The following is a 22,875-nucleotide window of genomic DNA, read 5'->3' as shown; positions in this document are numbered from 1 at the left end:
TTTTCTTAAATTGACAAACAAGCGTTTACTAGCCATAGCAAATTTGCTAATGCAATAAAAAGCAAATATAGTCAGTGAAGTTCATCCCGTATCAAGGTTTTCTCCATTTTGCCGAGACAAGTGACCATAATTGGCAAATATGTTCAAGTTTATACAGAAAGAAAGGTTTATTACATCTTTGTGCATTAATTTTGAAAATAAAAATGAGCAAATTAAAGTAAAAAAAAAAAAAAAAGTCAATCAGCATTTCTAATTAACACTTTAACCCAAAAGTGTTAATTTTATTTGGTAAATCTAAGATGTACTATTGTTTAAATGCTTCTAAAAGGTTGATTGCATTAACTACTGAAAATAATTAAACTAAACGCATTCTGAAAACTTTAATTTTGTAATAAAATTGTATTTAAAATTTATCCGTCCCTATTACATAATAATGCACAAGTCATGGAGTGGCAAAAGCCACAAGTGATCAACATGGTTAAACAAAAAAAAACAGAAACAAGGGAGACAACTCATGTTGAATGAGCAATTCAAGAAAATAGAATCGAAATTGATAAATTTTAAAATCACATGGTATACACTACAAAATAGAGTCAAAGTGTGAACACGGTTTCATCTTTTCAGAAAATCCAGTTAAAAATGACAATAGAGTATATCTAAACCATTCTAATTTGATTTTTTTTACTTTAGGATTAGAGAATCAAAATTAACTGTTTGGAAGATTAAAATTTTAAATGTTTTGGAATAATTTTTTTTCTGCAAGTTAATAAAGTTAACCAATAAAGAAGTTTCTTTCCACGGCAAGATTAGAAAATATTTGAAAAGCTATTGACCAAACAAATTACTTCTGTAGGACAACAGGAGGTGAATGGGTGTATTTTACTTTAGTTCCAAAAGTGTCTGATAGAGGGCGTTTGTCAGCCAAAGAACAGGGGTCAATAACTTATATTTTTCTAAAAGTTTTATAAATATTTCTTCAGAAAATATTTATAAAAAAAATTAAAAATACATTTTTATACTTTAAAAATGTTTCCGGTTTTTAAAATATTTTGCTCCATTGACAAACTAAAATTATATTGATATTTTATACAATCTTATTGTGAAAAGAAATTCAAATTATTTTTAAACAAGGTTTTGCTTTTCATATGTTGTGTTATTTCGTTCTATATTTTTTGTGTTCTCAGAGACCCTTGTTTATATTTGAAGTTCAAAGCCGATGGAGGGCATTTCTCATTCAAACAGGAGTCGATAACTTTTCTCAGTCATCTCAGGTTGTCAAGCAGAAGTGCAATTACTTGTCTAATACTATTAATAGTCCCAAGTGATTAATTCCTCAAAGGTTGAGAAACTAAATTTATCAATTTGTGCTGCCATACTAACAAGGCAATATTTTGCGGCATTGGAGTTTGTCAATTTTGATTAAGTGGTCAATTTATCGTAGAAACCAAGATGGCATCAGTTATATTAGTGACTTACATTGGAATAGAATGACAAAGTTATGATGCAAGATCATAAAGATAAAATTTAGAAATTTTTTTTTTTTTTTGCAGCCTTCAGGGAAAACTGGAGTTGGACTGGAGGGAATTTTAGAAGAAAAAAAAAAAAAAAAAAAAAAAAAAAAAAAAAAAAGATTCAAAACAAGTTTAGGTGAATGAAAAGGATTTATTTTGTGTAATGAAGACGCATGATAGAAATTGTTTTAAAAGATGGAGAAATGGGTGAAGGAAAATCCATGCAGCCTCTTTTTTTTTTTAAGGAAAAAAAAATTTAAAAAAATGTTAAGATATACAAAGAGTGAAAGATGATAACATTGAAAAAATGAAATTCTTTGACAGCAGAAATGACAAAATTCCTACAAAGTCATTTTCTACCATTTTTTTCCGTTTTAAAAAGTCATTTTTTTTTTTGTTGATTCCCCAGTTTTTTTTTTGTTTTCTTTTTGGACAGTTTTACAAGAAAAAAAAAGAAAAAGAAAAGTTAATTCAACCACACAGAAACAATTATACAGCAGACATTCGTGGAGGGGGTGACTTATGTGGCCTTTTGAGAACCTTTCTTGCCGATGAGCGATTTGTGGATGTGAGGAATGACACCTGCGGAAAGAAAGAAGAGACATTAGAGACGTTTAGACAAGAAAGAAAAGGTATTTGTGAAGAAGCTCGTGATGTTTTGGGGTGTCGTAAATGAATAACTTTTTTTATTCACAAAATAAGGTTTTAAACAATTTTAAACGAATTATATACACAAAAAACTGAATTTGATTCTTATATTTAAAACGGAAAAGTTTTAATTTATTATCTTTCAATTTAAATGGGAAAAATTGAAAGCAATCATTTTTGCTTTTTAAGAGAATGAAACGAAAAGGAAATTTTAAACGAAAATTTTTCGTACTTGTACAGTTTAATCAAGACAAAAAAAAAAAAAAAAAAAAAAAATGAAAAAGAAAGGTTATATTGTACGTATCCGTTTTGAACTGAAGATCTCCGAGGGGGGGGGGGGGGGGGGAAATCACGTCTTTATGACAGCTGTTGAAGGCAAACATCTTCGATTTTGTTTGGATTTTAGAAGTGCCACGGGGAGATAACTCCCGTTAAAGTGCCGACACTCCCTCCCATCTTTAATACTAACTTTTCTTCCTAAAAATCGAAGCTGTTGCTCGGTATCAAATTGCTTTATTTTTTTCTTCGAGAACTTCATTCCATAACGGATACGTACAATTTAAACTTTTTCTTCGATATTTTCAGTTAAGGTCTTGATTACACTCTACAAGTACTTTTTTTAAACGGGAAAAGGTCATTCATTTGTTTTTAGACATTGTCAGTCGTACAAGCCATTTTTCATTCATTAAATTCAAATTTTTCGATTAATTAGTTTGGCTTGTTATCTATTTCACGCATGTGTAGAACCGTTCCATTTTGGTGACCCCCACCCCCAAACCTCACAGGCTTCTCCACAAATACCAAAATAAATTTTTTAGAGAAAATTTAAAAATTCAATAAAAATATTTACCCAGTTGTGATCTATTTGCATTAAAATTTATTCGATAATCCTAGGACATTTGATATAAAGCAATTCTGATTAATTAAATGTTTGGCGAATGTTGTCGAGTGCCCCCCCCCCCCAACCTGTTAATATCATCGATTACAGACTTTAGTTTCAGATTATAAAATTTCATAATTTTTAACGTGAGGGTTCAAGTTTCAATTATAACGTACTAAATTGAACACTAAATTTGTGACCACAATGAAAATAAAGATTTCTTTACCCCCCCCCCTTCCCACTGCGGTCAAAGTGTTTGATTTAGTACAAATTGAAAAATTTTTTTTTAATCTGAAACAAGTCTAATCGATATCAGCAGGAAAAAAATAAATTGTGGAATTTAGAGGGGGGGGGGACACACACTCAACGTCCGTTAAATTAAAAAAAAAAAAAAAGTTATCAAAGGCAAGGTAAGTTACGTTTCTAATTAACTGGATACCTTTTTAGCGTTTTTATTTAATGTAACATGTTTATTCAGCTCGAAAAAAGCCCTATTTTTTTCTTCTTTTCAATTAAAAAGGAGCAAGGACCAAGGTTTCATTAAAAAAACTTTTAAACTTGGGACTTTACATGTAAATTTCTAAACACTACCTTTGTTTTAAATTTGAATATATTAGTTATTGATCTTATCTTCAATTTGTGATATTTTATTGGAAAGAGCATAAAATTTCACATTGACCCTGAAAATATCGTAAAAATTGAATCCATAGAAAAATTGATTTTTTTTTTTTTAAGTTTAAAAATTGAAAAATACCAAACTCGTAAAATTCAATTAATTTCATTACTGTTAAATTCTATTACTTTTAAACTAGTTTTATTTTGAATCCATAAAAAATAACTCACTTTTAAAAGAGAAATGAGTTTTTTTTTTATATCTTATTCGCAGTTTCGTGTTAGGGGCGTCAGAAATTCCTACGAAAATTCTGATGATACACTTTTCACACGGTAAGTTTGGGAAAATGAGTTCAAAATAAAAAACTACACAAAATACTGTTAAAAGTCAAATATGTCAGGGTAACATTGAGTTTCTAACAGTATTTTGTATATATATTAAACTAATTTTCCCAAACTGACCATGTCAAAGAGAGAATCTGGCGCCATTTTTAATTTTCCAATACATCGGTAAACACTTTCGAGCTGAATAAACATGTTACATTAAATAAAAACACTAGAACATTATCCGGTAAAGAAAACTTACCTTTGATAACATTTGTTTTGTTGAAACTACGTATAAAAATTTTTTTTTACGAGAATACTCAGCTTAGTATAAACACCCCAACCTTTAAGAAAAGGTTTGGGAATAAACACCCAACCTCGGAAGCCGTTCTTAACATGGGAGGTTGGACGTTTATACTACGCTGGATATTCTCGTAAATACAAAAAAATCCTACTTGCCTCCCTACACGAGGGCAAAAGGTAGGACATGTTAGCACTTCATTATCCTCTCGACTAGAAAATATAGTTTAGGTTACACTGACAAAAATATCCGAAAATTACAAAATTCACATTAATTTTAATTAATGTGGTGGGCATAAAAAATATATAAAATACATTCATTTCTGGCACTGACAGCGAGATTATAATGCTACCTTTACATTTAATAATAAACTCACGTGAACTAATTTGCATATTGCTTTGCAAAAGGCCATCTCATTTAAAATTCTATTGTCAAATAATTTCCATATTTAAAAGGTTTAATTATAGAATTATCACTTTTAAAGCAGTTAAAAAAAAAAAAAAAAAAAAAAAAAATCAAGATTACATTAATAAGACATTTTGAAAATATTTATGATTTAACCTTCAAAATCTATAATTCAGATTTCCATTTTAATGTCGAAAAAATTATAAACACGTGAAAGAATTGAAAACAAAAAAAATGTAGTCGCCATCTTTATAAACAAATCCAAGAACGACAACTCTGGTAAAAAGAAAAAAAGGGATCTTACCGCCGCCAGCAATGGTTGCCTTGATTAGGGAGTCCAACTCTTCATCACCGCGAATGGCCAATTGTAAATGGCGAGGAGTAATACGTTTTACTTTCAAATCTTTACTTGCATTGCCAGCCAATTCGAGGACCTGAATAAAAACAAAAAGCATATTAAAAAAATAAATAAAAATAAGGGAGGTTTACTATATAAAAAAAAAAAAATTTACATGACTAGAGGGGGAGAGGACAAAAGCATTTAAAACTGCAACTAGAAGGAAACAAAAAGTTTAAAGCAATGAAGATTAATATCAACTTTAGAAAAAAAGGGGGAAAGAAACTTGACATGGAAACGTGACCTACTTTTTTTTTTTTTTTTTTTTTTTTTTTTTTTTTAAATATTGCAGACATTTTATAAATATTAATAACGAACATTAAATAAGTTCAACTTAAAACAATCCAAAGTTTAATTAGAAAAATTTGTTTACTTTCATTTAAAATTTTTTCTAAAAATAGAAAATGTATTAATAATGATGGTGGTGGTGGTGGGGGGGGGGACAAAGTTTGCAGCTTTTGAATAGTCGAATAGAAAAGTTCATGGTTTTTATATAAAGTCTACACGTAAAACATTTAGGGCTGAATATCAAACGACGAAAAAAAAAAAAATGCAGTAAAAATTTTAAAAAGATAACATTAAATTGAGGAATTTTTTTTTTAAATCTTGCGAACAAAGAACAAAAAGTTGCTTGTGTATAAGGAGGAGGGGGGAGGATTTGGCGGGAAGATAAGTTTCCTTTTTAAGTCAAAAAAGGAAAAAAATCCGAAAATAAATACTAAAGTACAGATTAGGATTTAGAAGGCTAAGAAGAAATTTAAAAAATCGGGATTAATTTTTTTTTAAGTCATGTGCAAAGGAGCTTAGATTAGTGGCTACAATTTTAAATTCGTAAACAATTTTTAGAAATCGTTAAAATGTGTATAAGAATAATTATAAAAAATAAAATTGATATTTAAAGTTTTAGTTTCTTGTGAACCGGAAAAGTTAACAGCCAATGTACAACACGGACCATGCTTATATCCAGTTATGGTTTGTTTATTAAATTGTTAGATGAAAGTATAGAGGAGATAGAGACCAGATATTAAGAATGGGTTTCTAAACATTTCAGCACGATCCGTAAGATATTTAATCTGACAAAAATGTTTACAAATCTGCATAAACATTGAACTTTCAAAAGCTCAATTTAAAAAAAATTGAGATATACATTTCAAAATTAAACAGTGAAGCAAAAGAATATTTTAGAAGACAAATTTTTTTAAAGCTCTAGCACCGGTCAGATTATTTTATCTGACTAGAAAACATTTAATATTCAAAAAATTCTCGTTTATATTAAAACATTACAAATCGAAAACAATTTTAAAAGTTTAAAAAATAAAATGTTTACAAATTCAAATTTTGGACGCTAAAAGCGTACACGATTAGAAACGGAAATGAAGTACTTAAAGAAGCAAACTTTCAGATTTTACTGAGGATGAAATTTACAAGAAAAAAAAAATATACAGTTCAAATAGCACAAAAGTAAATAAATACTTACCTCAGCTGTGAGGTACTCTAAAATAGCTGCGCTATAAACGGCCGCGGTGGCCCCCACTCGGCCATGACTTGTGGTTCGGTTTTTTAAATGTCTGTGGATACGACCGACGGGAAACTTTAAGGGAAGGAAAAGAAATTAAAAATAAGTTTAGAATTTCTTTTTTTCTTAAATACGAAAATAAAAGTTCTATATTTTGCATATATAAAAATATGAAAAAAATAACTTACTTGCAAGCCAGCACGAGCTGAACGAGAAACGGCTTTCGCCTTAGCTTTTCCAGAATCTTTACCGGCTTTTCCACCAGCCTTTAATATAAATAGAAAACAAAAAACGAAATGAGGCGGCGACGTCAAGGAAAAAAATATTAAAAAAATACAATTAAAAAATCATCGGAGAGTAAAAATCGAAACATTATATAGATAATAAGATATACAAAATTTATTATTAATAAAATTCAATCTTCGATGGCTTTAAATAGAGGTAAATTAAAGAGGGATACTCACCATAGTCGTTGAATGTAATTGTAAGAATCCCTGCACAAAAACACCTAATGACCGCCAAAAACGACACTGACAACAACGCTGCGAGTCACGTGGTTAAATATAGCCAATCAGGGAGCGGGCCTTCGTCAACGGACAAATCAAAAAGATGGAATACAATAGAAGCCTTTTTTTTTCGCTTTTATCAATTAAAAATGAAAAACATTGTTATATTTTTAATCTTGATAATCATTTTATTTTTTTAGCGCGGAGATAAGTTTTTAGGTTAATTAATAGTTTTGAAAATTATTAACTTATTACTATTATTTTTATTGAAATGCAAAGTTTAGCAAAATAAATAAAGCACGAAGATGAAAGAAAAGGGGGGATAATTTCGTTATTTTATCACTAGGGAATTTGAAATTAGGAAATTTTAAAAAACTACTAAAATTATTTTTTAAAAAGGTATATATATAATCTCCAGTTATTTTATGAAGGAATAATTTACGTTCAATAAAATAGTTACTTATTGAAATTAAACACATTTATGTTTAGTAATAATTCTTTTTCATTAAAATTATTTAAATTCATTTAATTTTTGCCAAATTAAATTTTGTAAAATTAAAATTATATTTGTACTTTGTACTTAACAAAAAAAGTACAAATTTAAAATTATCTGCAACAATTCTTAAGGAAAGACTTGTTTACTGTAAATATTTAAAATTTTAAGTAATCATATTTAATTTTTATTTAATGAAAAATTGTTAATTATGGAAAATAACATACATTTTTTTTTTTTTTTACATCCAAGAAAACAATTTATTAATTGTTTTTAAAGAACAAACAATTATGGATAAAACTAGAACTAATTTGAAACCAATTTTGATAATTTTACTATTGTAAAATATAAAATTAAAGTGTGTGTGTGTGTGTGTGTGTGTGTGTGTGTGTGTGCATTAAACCAAACCAAATGAATTCAAATATTTTTTCAATCAAAATAATTTGAAATATAGAATTTCAGAAATATGTCTTGTTCAGTTTTCTCAACAACATTATTTATATTATTTTGATTATTCAAACTGTTGTTTGTTATTCTCACAACATTTCGGCCTATATAACCTTCGACCTTCTTCAATGGTTAAATATTATTTTTATTGGAATCCTTTGAGATGAGTCATTTGTATATTTATTTATTTATTTGCGAACTGTTATCCTCATCTTCATAGTTGTTGTTTCACCACGTTTCGGCCAACTCATCCTCTGGCCTCCTTCAAGTGATTAAACGCAACAGGATAGGAATGCTGAGTCTCATAACTGTTTCCCCTATTAAGTACTGCTTTCCATAGTTGTTGTCTCACCACGTTTTGGTGCCAACTAAACATTTGGCCTGCTTTGGATAGGATTGAAACTGATATCTTCAGACAATGCTCACCTGGAACTATAAAGACTCAACACCTCTATCCACTGTGCTACGGGCCCTGTGGGTGTCTTGTTAAACTTGAGAATATTTATGTTGAACTTAAGAATCTGTACAGAATCCATGAGCGTAGATTTTTCTTGTTTCATCAGCCATGGCTGAGTAAAAGTAATTTGTAATTGTATTCTTAGTATCCACAGTACATAGGATTGAACCTTCAGTCCCCAGAACACTGTCACTTAGAACTGATTACTTAGTACTTTTATTCATGAATTTGAATTTGAAAAGACGCACACATGTCATGACATGAGTTACCATTTCTTCAGATTAGCTGTGAAGAGTTACTTGCCCTTGAATAAAGTGGATTCGTCAGTATTATGACGCGACCCTTGTAAGCTGAACATGCCTTTGCGTTATTTCTTCTTATTTAAACTAATCCAAATTTTAACATGGCAGCAGCATTAAAAAAAGAACAAAAGAACACGGGATGTTATAGTGGATGTAAACGGAAAACAGCTAAATTGTTTTAAAGTCTAGCAGTATTTGTTTTTGTTACCAGCTCTCAAGAAATGGGAAGCTCCAGATGCATTTATTATAAACAAAAGGACGCCATATTGGAAACTTGGTGAATAGAACCATAAGTTACTTATTCTTTCAATCCCTTGTATTGTACAAAATACTAACAACAATGATGTCTAACCATATGAGTGAACCACTTATGTGCTTGGAAACATCAAATTTGGTGGAATCCCTCAAAATTTTCAAACAACAGTGTGTGTTGTACTTCTTCATGAAACACATCTCTAAAGACAAGCAAGTTGACCATATTCTTATTTTATCCAGAAAACGGGGAAGTTAAAGCATTATAACTTGAATACAAAGCTGATAGATGCAATCCGGCAGCAATTTGGGAGAAGTTTCTAGAACAAAGAGAGCCACAAATGAACTTTGAATTGCATGCTTCTACTTGCAAAAGTACTCGCAGAAAGAAACAGAGAATATTGATGATTTTCTAGCGAGATGTAAACTGCAGGCATAAAAATGCAAGTTCAAAGACAAGCGGGAGATGGAAGACTGAGTAAGCGACCAGATTATCATCAGAATAAAATACCCAGAATTACAACAACAGCTACTTAACAAAGCTGAGGCAATGTCCATGCCAGAAGTGCTCAATATATGCAGGAACTTCGTGGCTTCAGTTGACATTAAAAACTGACCTTGTGTCTAACTCTGCCCTCGTGGGGAGGCAAGTAAATAGAAACAATACACAAAAAAAAAAGAATGTACTTCAAGTATCTTTAAAAAAAATTCGCTTTTTAATCCAACAGATTTTTTTATAAAAAACACCTCTATTTAAAACAGGACAAAAGAAGAGGAAGTATGAGTCACCAAACTTTTGTTTGAGAGAAACATTACCCTTGGATAATGGAAACATTAACCTGTGAGAGGAAGCAACAAAGAATCTGATTGGTTAACTAAACATATGTGTATATATAAATAAAAATATTAACACACATTCCATGTACAGAGTGGCCCACTTAAAAGTAGCCCAGAAAATGTAGTAGAGAGGAGGAATATTTTTTTCTTGTTTAAATTACCTGTAATGTTATAAAAGATGCTGGAAGTGATCCCCGTTGACATCTATGCATTTTGGAGACAGATGGGTGAACTGCAAGGAAAACATGACAGCCAAATAAGTGCAATAAAACATAGACCGATGAACACAGACACATGTGGTAAATGTGAAAGTGTCCATCAAAGCGGAAACTACCCGGCTGGAGGCTGAACTTGTTCATCTTTTGGTCAATAGAGCCACTGGGCTAAGGTATATCACAACAAAAAAAATAAACAGAAACCCTGACAGGCAGCCACAGATGAACAGATCTATGAAAACCAAAAAATGTACACCAGTACAACACACATATAAAACTGTCAGAACTCTATTAACATTCAGAACAAGATAAAGGAAGAATTTGAGAAGATATCTTTTTATTTGATAGAAAAGCATGTTAAAAAGAACACTTGGTCAGAGGCATTCACCATATTGAATGTACAAATGTGTGCTCAAGTTAAGAATTAAGGTGGACACAAGTGCGGAGGTAAATACACTGCCCTTATGCACATTCCAGCAAAAGTTTCCAGAATGTGTAGACCAAAATGGATAACCACATCCTGGCACAACACAGAAAGAAACTGCAATCCAGGTGGTTTACAATGGATTCAGTATCCCACAACACAGATCCGTACAAATTCAATGTGTACAGGCGTGACTGGAAATACGTTAAATTCTATGTAGTGATCTCCCAGGGACCTACTATACTAGGGTTACTCTCCCTCCAGGACTTGAAGCTAGTTACCCTACACTGAAATAAAGTGTGCCCTAGTTAATTATACAGCAGATTCTCCCAATACTCTTTCAGACAATACCCTGATCAACTCCATGAAAAATCTGATGGAATCATATTCAGATGCATTTGATTGAATTTGGAATTTTGCAGGCGAATATCACATCATGCACCGAGAAAATGTCTCATCAACATAACGGTTGAAATAAAAGCAGAACTGAATGAAATGTTATCCCAAGGAATAATTCATAAGGTCGATGAACCAATAGACTGGGTTAACTATATTGTGTATGTGCACAAGAGCAACAGCAAACTCTGCCTATACTTAGACTTCAAAGATCCAAACAAAGATATCATGCATTGCCACCACAAGACATCAACAATGGGAGAACTCTCACACAAACTCTTCTCTGAGCCTGGAGCAAAAATGGCTACTGGTTCATAAAACTAGATAGGGTGTCACAACAGTTGACTACCTTCAACTTACCCTTTGGAAGATATTGTTTCCATAGAATGCCCATTGGTTTAGTCATGTCTCAAGATGTTTTCAACAGAAGATGGATATGATCATAGAAAAGTGTTCTGGAACTTTAATGTTGACCGATGACGTCTTTAGAAAAAACAAAGAGGAACATGACCACGACTTACAGATGTTGATGGAGACAACACAGACTGCAGGTCTCACATTTAGCAGTAACAAATGTGTTATCAACCAGAGGCAAGTAAGATTCTTTAATGATATCTTCAGCAAAAACAGATGATATCTTCAGCAACCCAGAATGTAAATTCTGCAGCGCCCCTACTTTCCTCTTTGTTTGCTTTCATTTTTTTCTCTGTCTCTCTCTGTTTCTGCACTCTTCTTAATGGTGACGAAACATGTAATGTTTTAACCTGTGCCGAATAAATTGAATTGAAAAAAAAATTGAATTCTCTAGTCCAACTAATGCAACGGAGCTACAGAAGGTACAAGGAATCATGGCACCATTCATTCCTAGACTTTTGGACCTCACGGCAAACCTCAGGAAATTCCTGAAAAAGGATGTTGACTATGAGTGAAGCAATAGCCATGAGAAGTAGCTGCAAGAGATAAAGAATTCAATATGCAAGGAAATACTACTCTATTAGTATTAGTCTTCTAAAAAGTCTATAATACAAGTCAATACATAGTCCAGAGCAGGGTTTCCCAAACTTCAAGACACTATGGAGCCCCTGAACAGGGTAAAGGTTTTTCACAGAGATAATTTCTAAAATAAATATGAAAAACATTCATTTCAAATTTTAACACTAACTAATGATAATGTTTACAACCATTTTTTGTTTTTGATTAATCAAAATATGTTGCATTTTTTGTTAATTTATTTTTATTTTCTTTTTCATGAACCATCCTGAAATTCTTTGCACCCATATATATATATATATATATATATATATATATCATCAGTTGTTTACCATGAAACACTGTTTCGGGGAATATATATATATATATATATATATATATATATATATATATATAAGTTTTGTGGTTAAATTTTAAATTCTGAAAAAACAACATATAGAGACATATATTCGATTTAAGAATTTATTGTTTGACAAAAGGAATATATAGAATGGGTTATTTTAATTTCCTTAATCCATGGATTTTCAACAATGGCTCATATCATCAGAGGAAATGAAATGCGGTTAGCAAAATGTTCAGCTGCGAATGGACGCTAATTTTGCTTTTCAGCACAATTATTGAAAATAATTATATGAAAAAATTATACGATTTTTCCATATAATTATCCACAACCACTCAAAAAACTATTTTTAATAATTGTGCTGAAAAGCAAAATTAGCGTCTATTTGCAGCAGAACATTTTGCTAACCGCATTTCATTTCCTCTGATAATATGAGCCATTGTTGAAAATCCATAGATTAAGGAAATTAAAATAACCCCTTCTATATATTCCTTTTGTCAAACAATAAATTCTTAAATCGAATATATGTCTCTATATGTTGTTTTTTCAGAATTTAAAATTTAACTACGAAATTGCTCTATTCTTAAATATTGAGATTTTCCCAACTATATGTGGTAACAAAATAATGTGACATCGACAAAAAGAAAGGAACACAACACAAATGAAAATCAATAGGAAAGAGAAGGAAGAAAGAATGTTTCCTTGCAAAAACAGTTATGCTTTGCGGAACTTATCAGTAGATTCGTCCTGTTAACGATGTTTGTTTCCTGTGGAGTTTGGTCGGTTTGAGGTAAAAAAGGGAGCCTTGAGTTCATTGATGCTGCAGTTGCTGTCAAAACTCCTCACACGTGTCTGGTATGAATAGCGGAGAGAGCTGACAGTCATATGTCGTCGTTCGATGCCCGACAAGCAAAATAGATAGAGAATTTGAAAAAACTGGTCTTGTGGTGTTAAAGAGGAATCTAAAAGGAAAGCCTGTGATTGGTTGTATTTCATCCAATCACAGGGCACCCCGTCAGTGACTCCTTAATAATTCCAATAGTTTATTTAAAACTTTTAACACTATAAAACAATTTTAAAAAATTGTCCTTCGTTGGAACATTATTTTGTCTGTAAGTTAATTAATCTCCTGTATTGTTGAATAGTTTTACTTACATGAACAAATAATAGTACCAATGTTCTTAAAGGGATCATCAGTTGTTTACCATGAAACACTGTTTCGGACATTAAAAAACAAAACAGTATATTAAGTTATGGCGCCATAGCAGTGTTGATTAAACATATATTATATTTATATATTTATTCATGGAACTCACCATTTATCAATGCCTGAAGGCCACTTGAGGATAAGGTTAATGAATGTATGGTGGTCACTCGGATAACAGTAAAGTTAGTAATGAAAATTGGATGTAATTTGATTATTTAAGGGGACGGCTCAACAAGAACCTGTTTATATTGGACTTGAAGACGACGATATTGTAGTCAGATGAAAAGCAGGCCAGCGAAACAGAGTTCCACGGATGGGCCATTCTAGGGAAGGAGCATTATTCATGGAATCTGTAGTGATATCAGCACTGTTTTCCTACGTGCAAGGATTGTGACCTTTTGGTGTAGGAACACATGCAGGAACAATTGGGATTTGAAGCTGAACAACATGGCCTAACTAATGCATCAAAAAGTCATCTTGTATATATGCTAATAAAACGTTAATAAAACAACAATGCCTCCGTCATCGAATCAACCCTCTTTAACATTGCATGCAGCATGGGATTCAATCAACAATAAAAAAAAAAAATAAAATAAATTTTCTTTTTTTTTTACACAGGCATCACCACATTATCAAGGCCAAGAGGCCACTCAAGGATAAGGGTTAAAGAGTGTACAGTAGAAATTGGACAATATAGTAATCATTAGTAATGAAAATTCGGTAAATTTGATAACTTATATGGAACGGCTCATCAAGAACTTATTTACGTTAGACTTGAACACAACCATATTGTAGTCAGTCGGAAAGCAGGAAAATGGAAGACAATTCCACAGGCGTGCAGTTCTAAGAAAGAAGCTTTGTTCATGGATTCTACGTTTAGGTTTAGGCACAGATAAAGAGTGGGAGGAATTATTGATAGTGTTTTCAGCTAGTCAAGTGTTTCTTGTGAAAGTTTGGCGAGGGGGGACCATAGATTGAAGCTCAGTCGAACACTTTCCATAAAAATAACGATACATCAGAGACAAACTCGCAACATCTTTTCTGTGAGATAGAGGTTGCAAGGAAGAGAAAAGGACATCTCCTACGAGGCTACGAAGTCTATTTTGAATTCTATCAAGGCAGGATAAGTCCTTTCTAGCAGCACCTGCCCAGATGTGGCAACAGTATTCCATCCTTGGACGTACCTGGCTCTTATATAGATAGAGAATTGCATCAGCAGTGAGATATCTACTGGATCGATAGAAGGATCCCACCATTTATCCAGCAGCCTTGGCAACGGATTTGATGTACGTGTTCCATTTAAGATCAGGAGTAGTGGTCAAATGGGACATTAGATTTTCTTATAAAAAAAAAAAAGAATCTCCACGTGGAAAATAAAATAAAAAAAAAGGAAATGAAAAACACCACGAAAATAAAAAAAAAAATAATGGGAAAAAGTGTCTAATACCAGGAATACAAGCTACAAAGATAATTAAACTTTTGTTTTTTAATTCTCCAAAGTGTGATATATTTTTCTTGTATCGACGCGATGTTAGATTATTTATTTATTTATTTTTTGCTGTTTTAACTAAATTGCATTTATCATGGCTTTTAACACCAGTATCCCATTGTTTTACTGGAATTCTACAAAACTGGTAGAAACATTTCAATTGTTTAAACAAAGATTGGAATTTTATTTCATAATTAATCAAATTAAAACAGAACAACAAGCAAATTATATCTTCTTACCAGTAACGAAGGACAAAAAAAAATTCAAGCATCCATGTATGAATGCTAACAGTGGAAGAAAAATGTTCTCCTCAAATTATTTTTTATAAGTTCATTGAACACCTTAAACCCACAGAGAATTTTAGAGTTAATCGGCTAAAATTAATGTCATATAGACAAAAATCTGATGAGTCGTTAACTGACATTGTCAACAGATGTAAACAGCTTACACAGAAATGTGTGTTAATAGAATCAGAGCAGCAACAAAGAATAATTCTCTTTTCACTGAAATGCAACTCGCAACATAATCGGACAAAGTCAAACTCTTTGCCAAGAATTTTGCAGCCAATTCTACCTTATGCGATCAAGGCCACCAAGCTCCCGTATTTCCTCTTGTGTTTGAAAACATGTTATGCGACATACAAATATCTGTGCGTGATGTTGCCAAGCTAATCAAAAACCTTGATTCCAGTAAAGCAACTGGCCCTGACGGCATTCCTATTATAGTGCTCAAAAAGCTTCAACCAGAACTAGCTCTCATACTTACAAAGCTGTTTAAACATTGTCTTAAGGAGAATTGTTTCCCAACACCCTGAAAAACCTCATCAGTATCTCCGGTATTTAAAAATTCAGGTGATCGGCCATCTCTCTCTCAATACAGACCAATCATTTTCCATGTGCATCATGAACAAGTTACTGGAATCTGTGTTAAATAGAGAATTAGTCAACCACCTCAGCAAAAATAACCTCCTCAGTGACATGCGATATGGTTTCCGTTATTCTAGATCTACAGCAGATGTAATTACAGTTATATCTCATAGGATTAGTAAATCTCTCGACGGAGGTTTCTTCTCTAAGGAAATTGCTCTTGATATATAAAATGGCATAAATGTCTACTCCACAAAATCTCCAGCTACGGTATTGTTAGAAATGTCTTTTCAATTATTAAATCATTTTTCTCTGATAGGTTCATAAGTGTAGTGGCCGATGGGCAGAAATCAGAAGCTCACAGTATTAATGCTGGAGTCTCTCAGGGGTCCATCCTGAGCTCAACTCTCTTCTTGATATACATCAACGATCTCCCAAATCACATCCTAAGATCATTCATAGACATTTATGCTGACGACACTACCATCTATGGCAACACTTCAAAGACTGTAAACGACTAAGTTTTTTCTGATTCTCTCTCCTCTGATCTAGATCATGTGGTGCAATGGGGAAAGAGATGGCTTGTTAATTTTAATGCATCTAAAATCAAGCTTCTATCTTTCCATTATCAACACTCTGATCCTCGTCTGGCATCAATTGAAATGAATAGCTCTTGTATTGGGGAGGCTCCATGTTTTAACAAGCTTCTTGGTCTGACCTTTACTCCTGATCTGAAATGGAATATATTGTCAAGGTTGCTGGAAAAATGGTGGGTTCATTCTATTGCATCAGTAGATATCTCACTGCTGATGCAATTTTCTACCTGTGTAAGAGCCAAGTACGTCCAAGGATAGAGTACTATTGCCACATTTGGGCAGGAGCTGCTAGAAGCAACTTATCCTGCCTTGACAGAATTCAGAAGAAACGTTGTGAGCCTGTCACTGCTTTATCATTATTTTCATGGCAAGTGCTCATCTGAGCTCCAATCTATGGTCCCCCCCTTGCCTGACTTTCACAAAAAACACTTGTCTAGCTGAAACCACTATCAATAATTTCCCACACTCTTTATCTGTGCCTAAACCTAAATGTAAATTCCATAAACAAAGTTTCTTTCTTAGAAATGCACGCCTGTGGAACTCTCTTCCATTTGTCTGCTTTCCAGCTGACTACAAGTCCAACGTGAACACGTTTTTGATAAGCCGACCCCTTAATTTACTAAATTTCCAACGATTACTATGATATTGTCCCATTAACTACTGTACATTAACCCTTATCCTCGAGTATTATAATAATACTAGACTACCCGTGACCCGTTGGGTCAGTATGTTATATTAGCTATGGAATTAATGTATGAGCGTGACACTTGTGATGTAAAGAAAATAGTTTTTTGTGACATAACAGAAACATTTCTATGAGAGTATATTAAAATGAAAAAAGATTATAGATAGATTTCTATGAGTCGTTCTGCTTATAACTATTTATTTTTGAAAAAAAAAAACTTACAGCCATTGAAGTATAAGTGGTTTGCCATACTTATAGGTAAATGTGCACTGAACAGATACCATAATACTTAAAGTTAAATTCAAATTTTGATATATATTTTAATTTAAACGTGAAAAAAAAAACAATTGGGACGCTGAACACGTACACAGTAAAACAATATGTTTTATTGTCGCGTTGATTATTTATTTGTAACGCAATTAAAAAAAACATATTTTCAGGGTTATTTATTTATGTTGGTAGTGTAGAAGAAAATGTATGAATGTTTTTGAGAAAGGTGCATTAAAAAATGGAGAATAAATTAAAAAAAGAGGAAGGCGGTGTGTAAATTGCTGTTGTAAAATGCTCTTATGGTTGTCAATGGGTTAAAGTAGATTTATTTGTAAGAAAATAGTGTTAAAATAACCTAAACATAATATGGAAATGAACGATGTAAAAAAAAAAGCAGAAAGTATTAATTATTGTTTATTTGGATAATTTAAATGCAAAACAGATACCATAATACTTAAAGTTAAATTCAAATTTTGATATATCTTTTAATTTAAACGCAAAAAAAAAACAAAAACAATTGGGACGCTGAAAACGTACACAGTGAAACAATATGTTTTATTGTCGCATTGATTATTTAGTATAATTTATATTGTATATATGAAACAGGTCGATGATTATACATATTATTTGTAATCACGTTTTGCATTTGCTTCCCATATCTTGAAGTTTTTTATTCAATAAATTTAAGATATTCGCTTCTCTAAGGACGTCCGTTTGTTTGAACGAAACCAGTTCAGCGATTTGTGTTTATATGTTTATGTATGCATGCGCAACCGGAAGCTGTAAACCGGATGTTGGTTTACAGCACCCGTTACAAGGTCATTTGAGTTTTATAATTATGTAGATTAGACATATAAAGAAGATTTAAATCTCTAGAAGTCAGAGGTGTAACGGATAGACACAAACTGAAGCAAATTAATATATAATGGTTGAATAAGCTATGCATATATATATATATATATATATATATATATATATATATATATATATATATATATATATATATATATATGTGTGTGTGTGTGTGTGTGTGTACACATACTGTTTGGCTGAGGAAATAATTATGTATACGTACACACACAATGTACAGAGTAACCCGGATATAAGAGACCCGGAAATAAGAAAAACGGATATAAGAGAGATTTTATCTAGTCTCAAATTAGAGTCTGTGTTAATGAACAGTGTAACCCGGATATAAGAGAGTCGCATTCTCTTATATATATATATAGATGTAAGGGGGCTACTATTTGGAACCATGCCTAGGAAAGATTAACAAGATGTTGACTTATGTTACATTTAAACTTCTGTATATCAGTGCAGCCAGGGATACAGGTATCAGGAAAGGAATTCCACAGTCTAGTTGTTCAAGAGAAGAAACTATTAAAGTAGAAAGCTTTCTGGCATTTAGGGACCTCCACAGTGAAGGAGTGAGATTTTGTTGCTAAGCGGGTTTGTCGAGGTTATGTACATCGAGGGGGCACAAGTATGACGAGTTCATCAGAGCACATTCCATTAAAATATTTGTAAAACAGGCACAGAGATGCAACATTGTGGGATGGGACAGGGGCTAGAGCTTAGTTGACAAAGTGGGACCTATCAGATTGAAAACTTTTTTTGGACACTAGAGAATTGGTGAATGGTGGCCTTGTAGAGATACAGGATACTATTAAGTATGAGCAATATTTTAGCTCGATAGAGGGAGTCCATCTTTTTTGCAGCAGCCTTTGCAATGTCCTCAATGTATTTGTTCCAGTTCATATTGCCCGTGAATGTTAGGCCGAGTAGTTTGAAGGGGGAATTTATCAGGTAGGGTGTTATTTGTCATATATATATATATATATATATTTTTTTTTTCTTTTTTTGAAATTGGTATATTTAGGCAGCATCTTTTCATTCAAGCAAACATTAATAAATGCCATGGAGACACTTTGCTCAATGATTCTTTTTTTTATTTTTTTCAATTTTCCATATAATCTTTTTATATCAAAATCGAAATTATTGATGAAGGTTTCATAATTGTTACTGTTAAGAACACTTTCGATTCGTCCACAAATTATCTGCAGGTGTTGAGGAATTAAAAGTGCGAAGGAGCGAAAATGGAAATAACAGGGACGTGCACAGACTGATGAAAACAAAGTTTCCTGCCACAGTTATGGTCTTTGATGTGGTTTCAAGTGAAGGCTACCATACCACCTCACATCTTTGAAGTTGGCTTGAAAATCAACACCAAAGTGTACCTGGATGTCCTGAAGAGTGTGGTGATCCTCTGGTAGAATCAGATGACCACAGGCAGACCATGGGTGTGGCAGCAAGACTCTACACTGGCCCACAAGTCCAAAAAGACCCAGGCTTGGCTTCAGAAGGAGTGTGACGACTTTGTACCTTTTTCTCGCTGCCCTTCCCTCCTCACACTACCTGAACCTGTTGGTCTACTTCGTTTGGTCATACGCCGAGAACATCACAAACATGATCTCCCATAAGACCAAAACCAGCCTGATCGATGTTATCTGCCGAGTATTTGCTGAGCTCCTGGCGGCGCTTGTGGAAAAGGCATGCTCCCAGTTCTGAACCTGTATCGAGGTGGTGACTGAGGCTGAAGGCAGCTACATTGAATAGATGTCAACTCTAGTTCATAATCAAGTTATCTGAATTGATTTTTTCAATAAAAGTTTTAAAATAAAGCTGTAAGTATTGTTTTCTTTAGGGTGACAATTTTATCGTTCCACCCTGTACACACATTAAACAATGCTTCAAGCAAACTACATTAACTTCTTAACATTAGATATCTTTTAATGAAGACCACAAAATCTGTTAGTAAATGTTAATGTTTTAAATGACTGAAAATTTTAGAATGCATCTATATCAAATTAAAACAACCTTCTCTTAAGAAGATTAACTGTTCGCACACGTAAATGCGTTCATAACATTAATCCTCTTTGAATGCTCAATCATTATGTATAAAATCATGTCTACGTGTGACTTGAGCTTAATTTAACCAGATCATCTTATTCAAATTAAAGATCTTTAATCTATACTTTCTCTATTTAATCGGACTATCTACATACATTTTTGTTGACACACACCGGTTCCATTAGATCAAAGTTAAGCAACATTGAGCCTGGTCAGTACAAAATGGGTAAGCATTTGGGAATATCAGGTGCTGTATGTGCCCTCTGCTTATCTCAACATTATTTTTAGTCGTCCTGGATTTCTCCTTGCTACTGTAATCAAGCAGTATCGATTCAGGAGATGTGTGGTTGAAGATTGTGCAACCCTTGCTTTACAATTACATGTGCAGCTACCCTTACAGGGGGGGGGGGGTTATCCATTGTTTCTCAAGACTGGAAGATGATTGGAGTTAGTTTAAAGCTCAAAAACTAAAATTAAGTAAATTGAGTTCAAAACAACAACATGATCTTTGGAAAAATTTTTATTTATTTATTTATTTTTTTTGTGGAAATCGCTCCAGACAAGGCATGAAGGCACTTTATGTAAAGAGTTAACAAGAATGAAAAAAGATTATCACAAAGACAGAAGAAGTCTTAATCGTAAAAAGATCAAACAGATAGAAGAAAAACAGTGAGCAGGAAGAGAGTTCCACAACCTTGCAGAAGAAGCTATTTGAATAGGAAGCTGTATTATAATGAGGTATTAAAAGAGCGAATTGATAGAGACTACTAGACCAACAAGTCAAACGAGCTGGAACAAAGGAAGCAGGGAATAGATCAAACAATTCTTAAGATTAGAGAGTGGGATCATGAGTATAATGAGTTAATTTTCTGAATTATATTTTCGAAGACCATTGATATCACCATGACAGTTGCTGTTGGGGCACTACAGATGACCTGCCAATCCTTCCTGTCCTCCACATGCTTGATCGCCTCACTCAGCTTCAAATCTGTCTATTCTGTGATGTTGTCTTCTCATCCCTTCTTTTGTCTTCCTCTCTTTCTTCCTCCTCTCACTGTTCCTTGGAGCACAGTCTTGGCAACCTCTCTCCTCTTGTTACGTGACCGATCAATTTTAGTTTGCGAATCATGATTGTGGTGAGAAGATCTTCATAAGAACCAATGGCTCGCCTTATTCTGTTTTTGACTTCCTCATTGGTTATGTGGTCTTTGTAAGAGATGCCAAGCAGTCTCCTGAAGTATATCATTTCTGAGGCCTAAATCCTCTGCTTTAAGGGTCCATGTTTCACAAGCGTACAGGAAAACTCAGTGGACAAGGGAACGCATGAGTCTTATCTTTGAGTTGAGCTTGATTGCCTTTCAAATGATGTTCAACTTAGCCAGTGTTGCAGTTGACATTGCAATTCTGGCTAATACTTCAGGTTTGGACCCTCATCTGAAACTATTGCTCCAAAGTATTTAAAATTCTTCACGGTTTCAAGCTTTTCTCCTCATTGATATAGACTAGATATAAAATTGGGAACTACAAATTTTTGCCAACCGACAATGATTTAAACATTTTTTTTAAATTTCAAAATATCATCTATTCAACAAATAATAAGCAAATTTGAATTTCAATGCAGTCAACTGAACTCCACAAAAATGTTCACATTTCATCAACAAACGAAACATAAATACCAATTTAAAAAATCCATCAAACTGTGACAACAAATCATTTCATTAAAAAAATAATAAAAAAAGAAAAAATCAAATCTTCATTTTTTTTTATTCATGCAACATGAAGCAGGGAATAAATCAGACGATTCTTCAGAATACATGCCATAATTTACAGAAAAGACTGAGACTAGTGACTGGTGATGGGACGATTCCAATATTATTCCTGATTCTGATACAAAATTTCCGGTTCTGATACAATTATTGATTCCGATTCTTTATAAATCTCTAAATATTTAACTATAGAATTGTTATTTTTTTACGATTACTGTAAAAACACATGTTAGATGTGCAAATATTTGCTCAAGTGTAAAAATATATTTGTGTGTGTGTGGGGGGTGCTCTATCGGTTTTAGTTTTACTGGTTGTTTAAAATCAATAAATATTTATTATTTTGTCATTAGCAGTGAAAGATTTTGTTTTAAACGAAATCAAATAAAAAACAATTGAAAGAATCATTTTCAGCGTCGGAAAATAGGTACAAATTGTTCCAATTCTGATACCTGCAAAAGTTCTGATTTTTACGATTCTGGATTCCGGACAATCGTCCCAACACTACTTGTAACATCTCGCATGTAAGAGAGAGTTTGCAGAAAAGAAGAAAAGGTGGGGCCAGTTTAATTACAGTTACATTTCTGCATCTTATCAAGAACCATCAGATAAGACAGAGATTCACCAGCAAAAATGTGACAACAATACTCCATGCATTCACTTCTGTAAGTTTTTTAGAAGAGATAAGGAAATAGTCTCAGATGTGAGAAATTGTTTAGAACGATAAAAAGAACCTCCCTTATGTAAATTTATTAGAAGAGATAGAGAATAGCCTAAGGTGTGAGAATGTGTTTAGAACGATAAAAAGAACCTCACTTACATAAGTTTTTTTAGAA

General features: G+C 32.7%; 1 protein-coding gene across 1 annotated transcript; it reads right to left on the bottom strand.

Annotated features, from left to right (window-relative positions):
* Positions 1–1,642: 1,642 nt before the first annotated feature.
* Positions 1,643–7,401, bottom strand: LOC145249459 (histone H2A.V). The gene is made up of 5 exons (XM_080111025.1): positions 7,059–7,401; positions 6,783–6,860; positions 6,556–6,669; positions 4,986–5,115; positions 1,643–2,093 (listed from the first exon to the last, which is right to left on the bottom strand). The coding sequence occupies exons 1-5, from the start codon at positions 7,059–7,061 to the stop codon at positions 2,032–2,034; spliced, it is 387 nt and encodes a 128-aa protein (XP_079967151.1). The 5' UTR covers positions 7,062–7,401; the 3' UTR covers positions 1,643–2,031.
* Positions 7,402–22,875: the final 15,474 nt, after the last annotated feature.

The sequence above is a fragment of the Euprymna scolopes genome, chromosome 28 (assembly GCF_053919585.1).
Source record: "Euprymna scolopes isolate OS-2025 chromosome 28, ASM5391958v1, whole genome shotgun sequence".
Lineage (NCBI taxonomy): Eukaryota > Metazoa > Mollusca > Cephalopoda > Sepiida > Sepiolidae > Euprymna > Euprymna scolopes.
Note: the sequence above shows the minus strand (reverse complement) of the source record. Positions and strands in the feature narration are given on the sequence as shown.

What these genes read in the sequence shown, in the direction of transcription:
- LOC145249459 (XM_080111025.1), bottom strand. An exon ending in TAGAGTACCTCACAGCTGAG is followed by an intron (nt 5,116 to 6,555) that starts GTAAGTATTTAT and finishes GTTTTTATTCAG; the next exon opens with GTCCTCGAATTGGCTGGCAA. An exon ending in GGCAACCATTGCTGGCGGCG is followed by an intron (nt 2,094 to 4,985) that starts GTAAGATCCCTT and finishes TTCTTTCCGCAG; the next exon opens with GTGTCATTCCTCACATCCAC.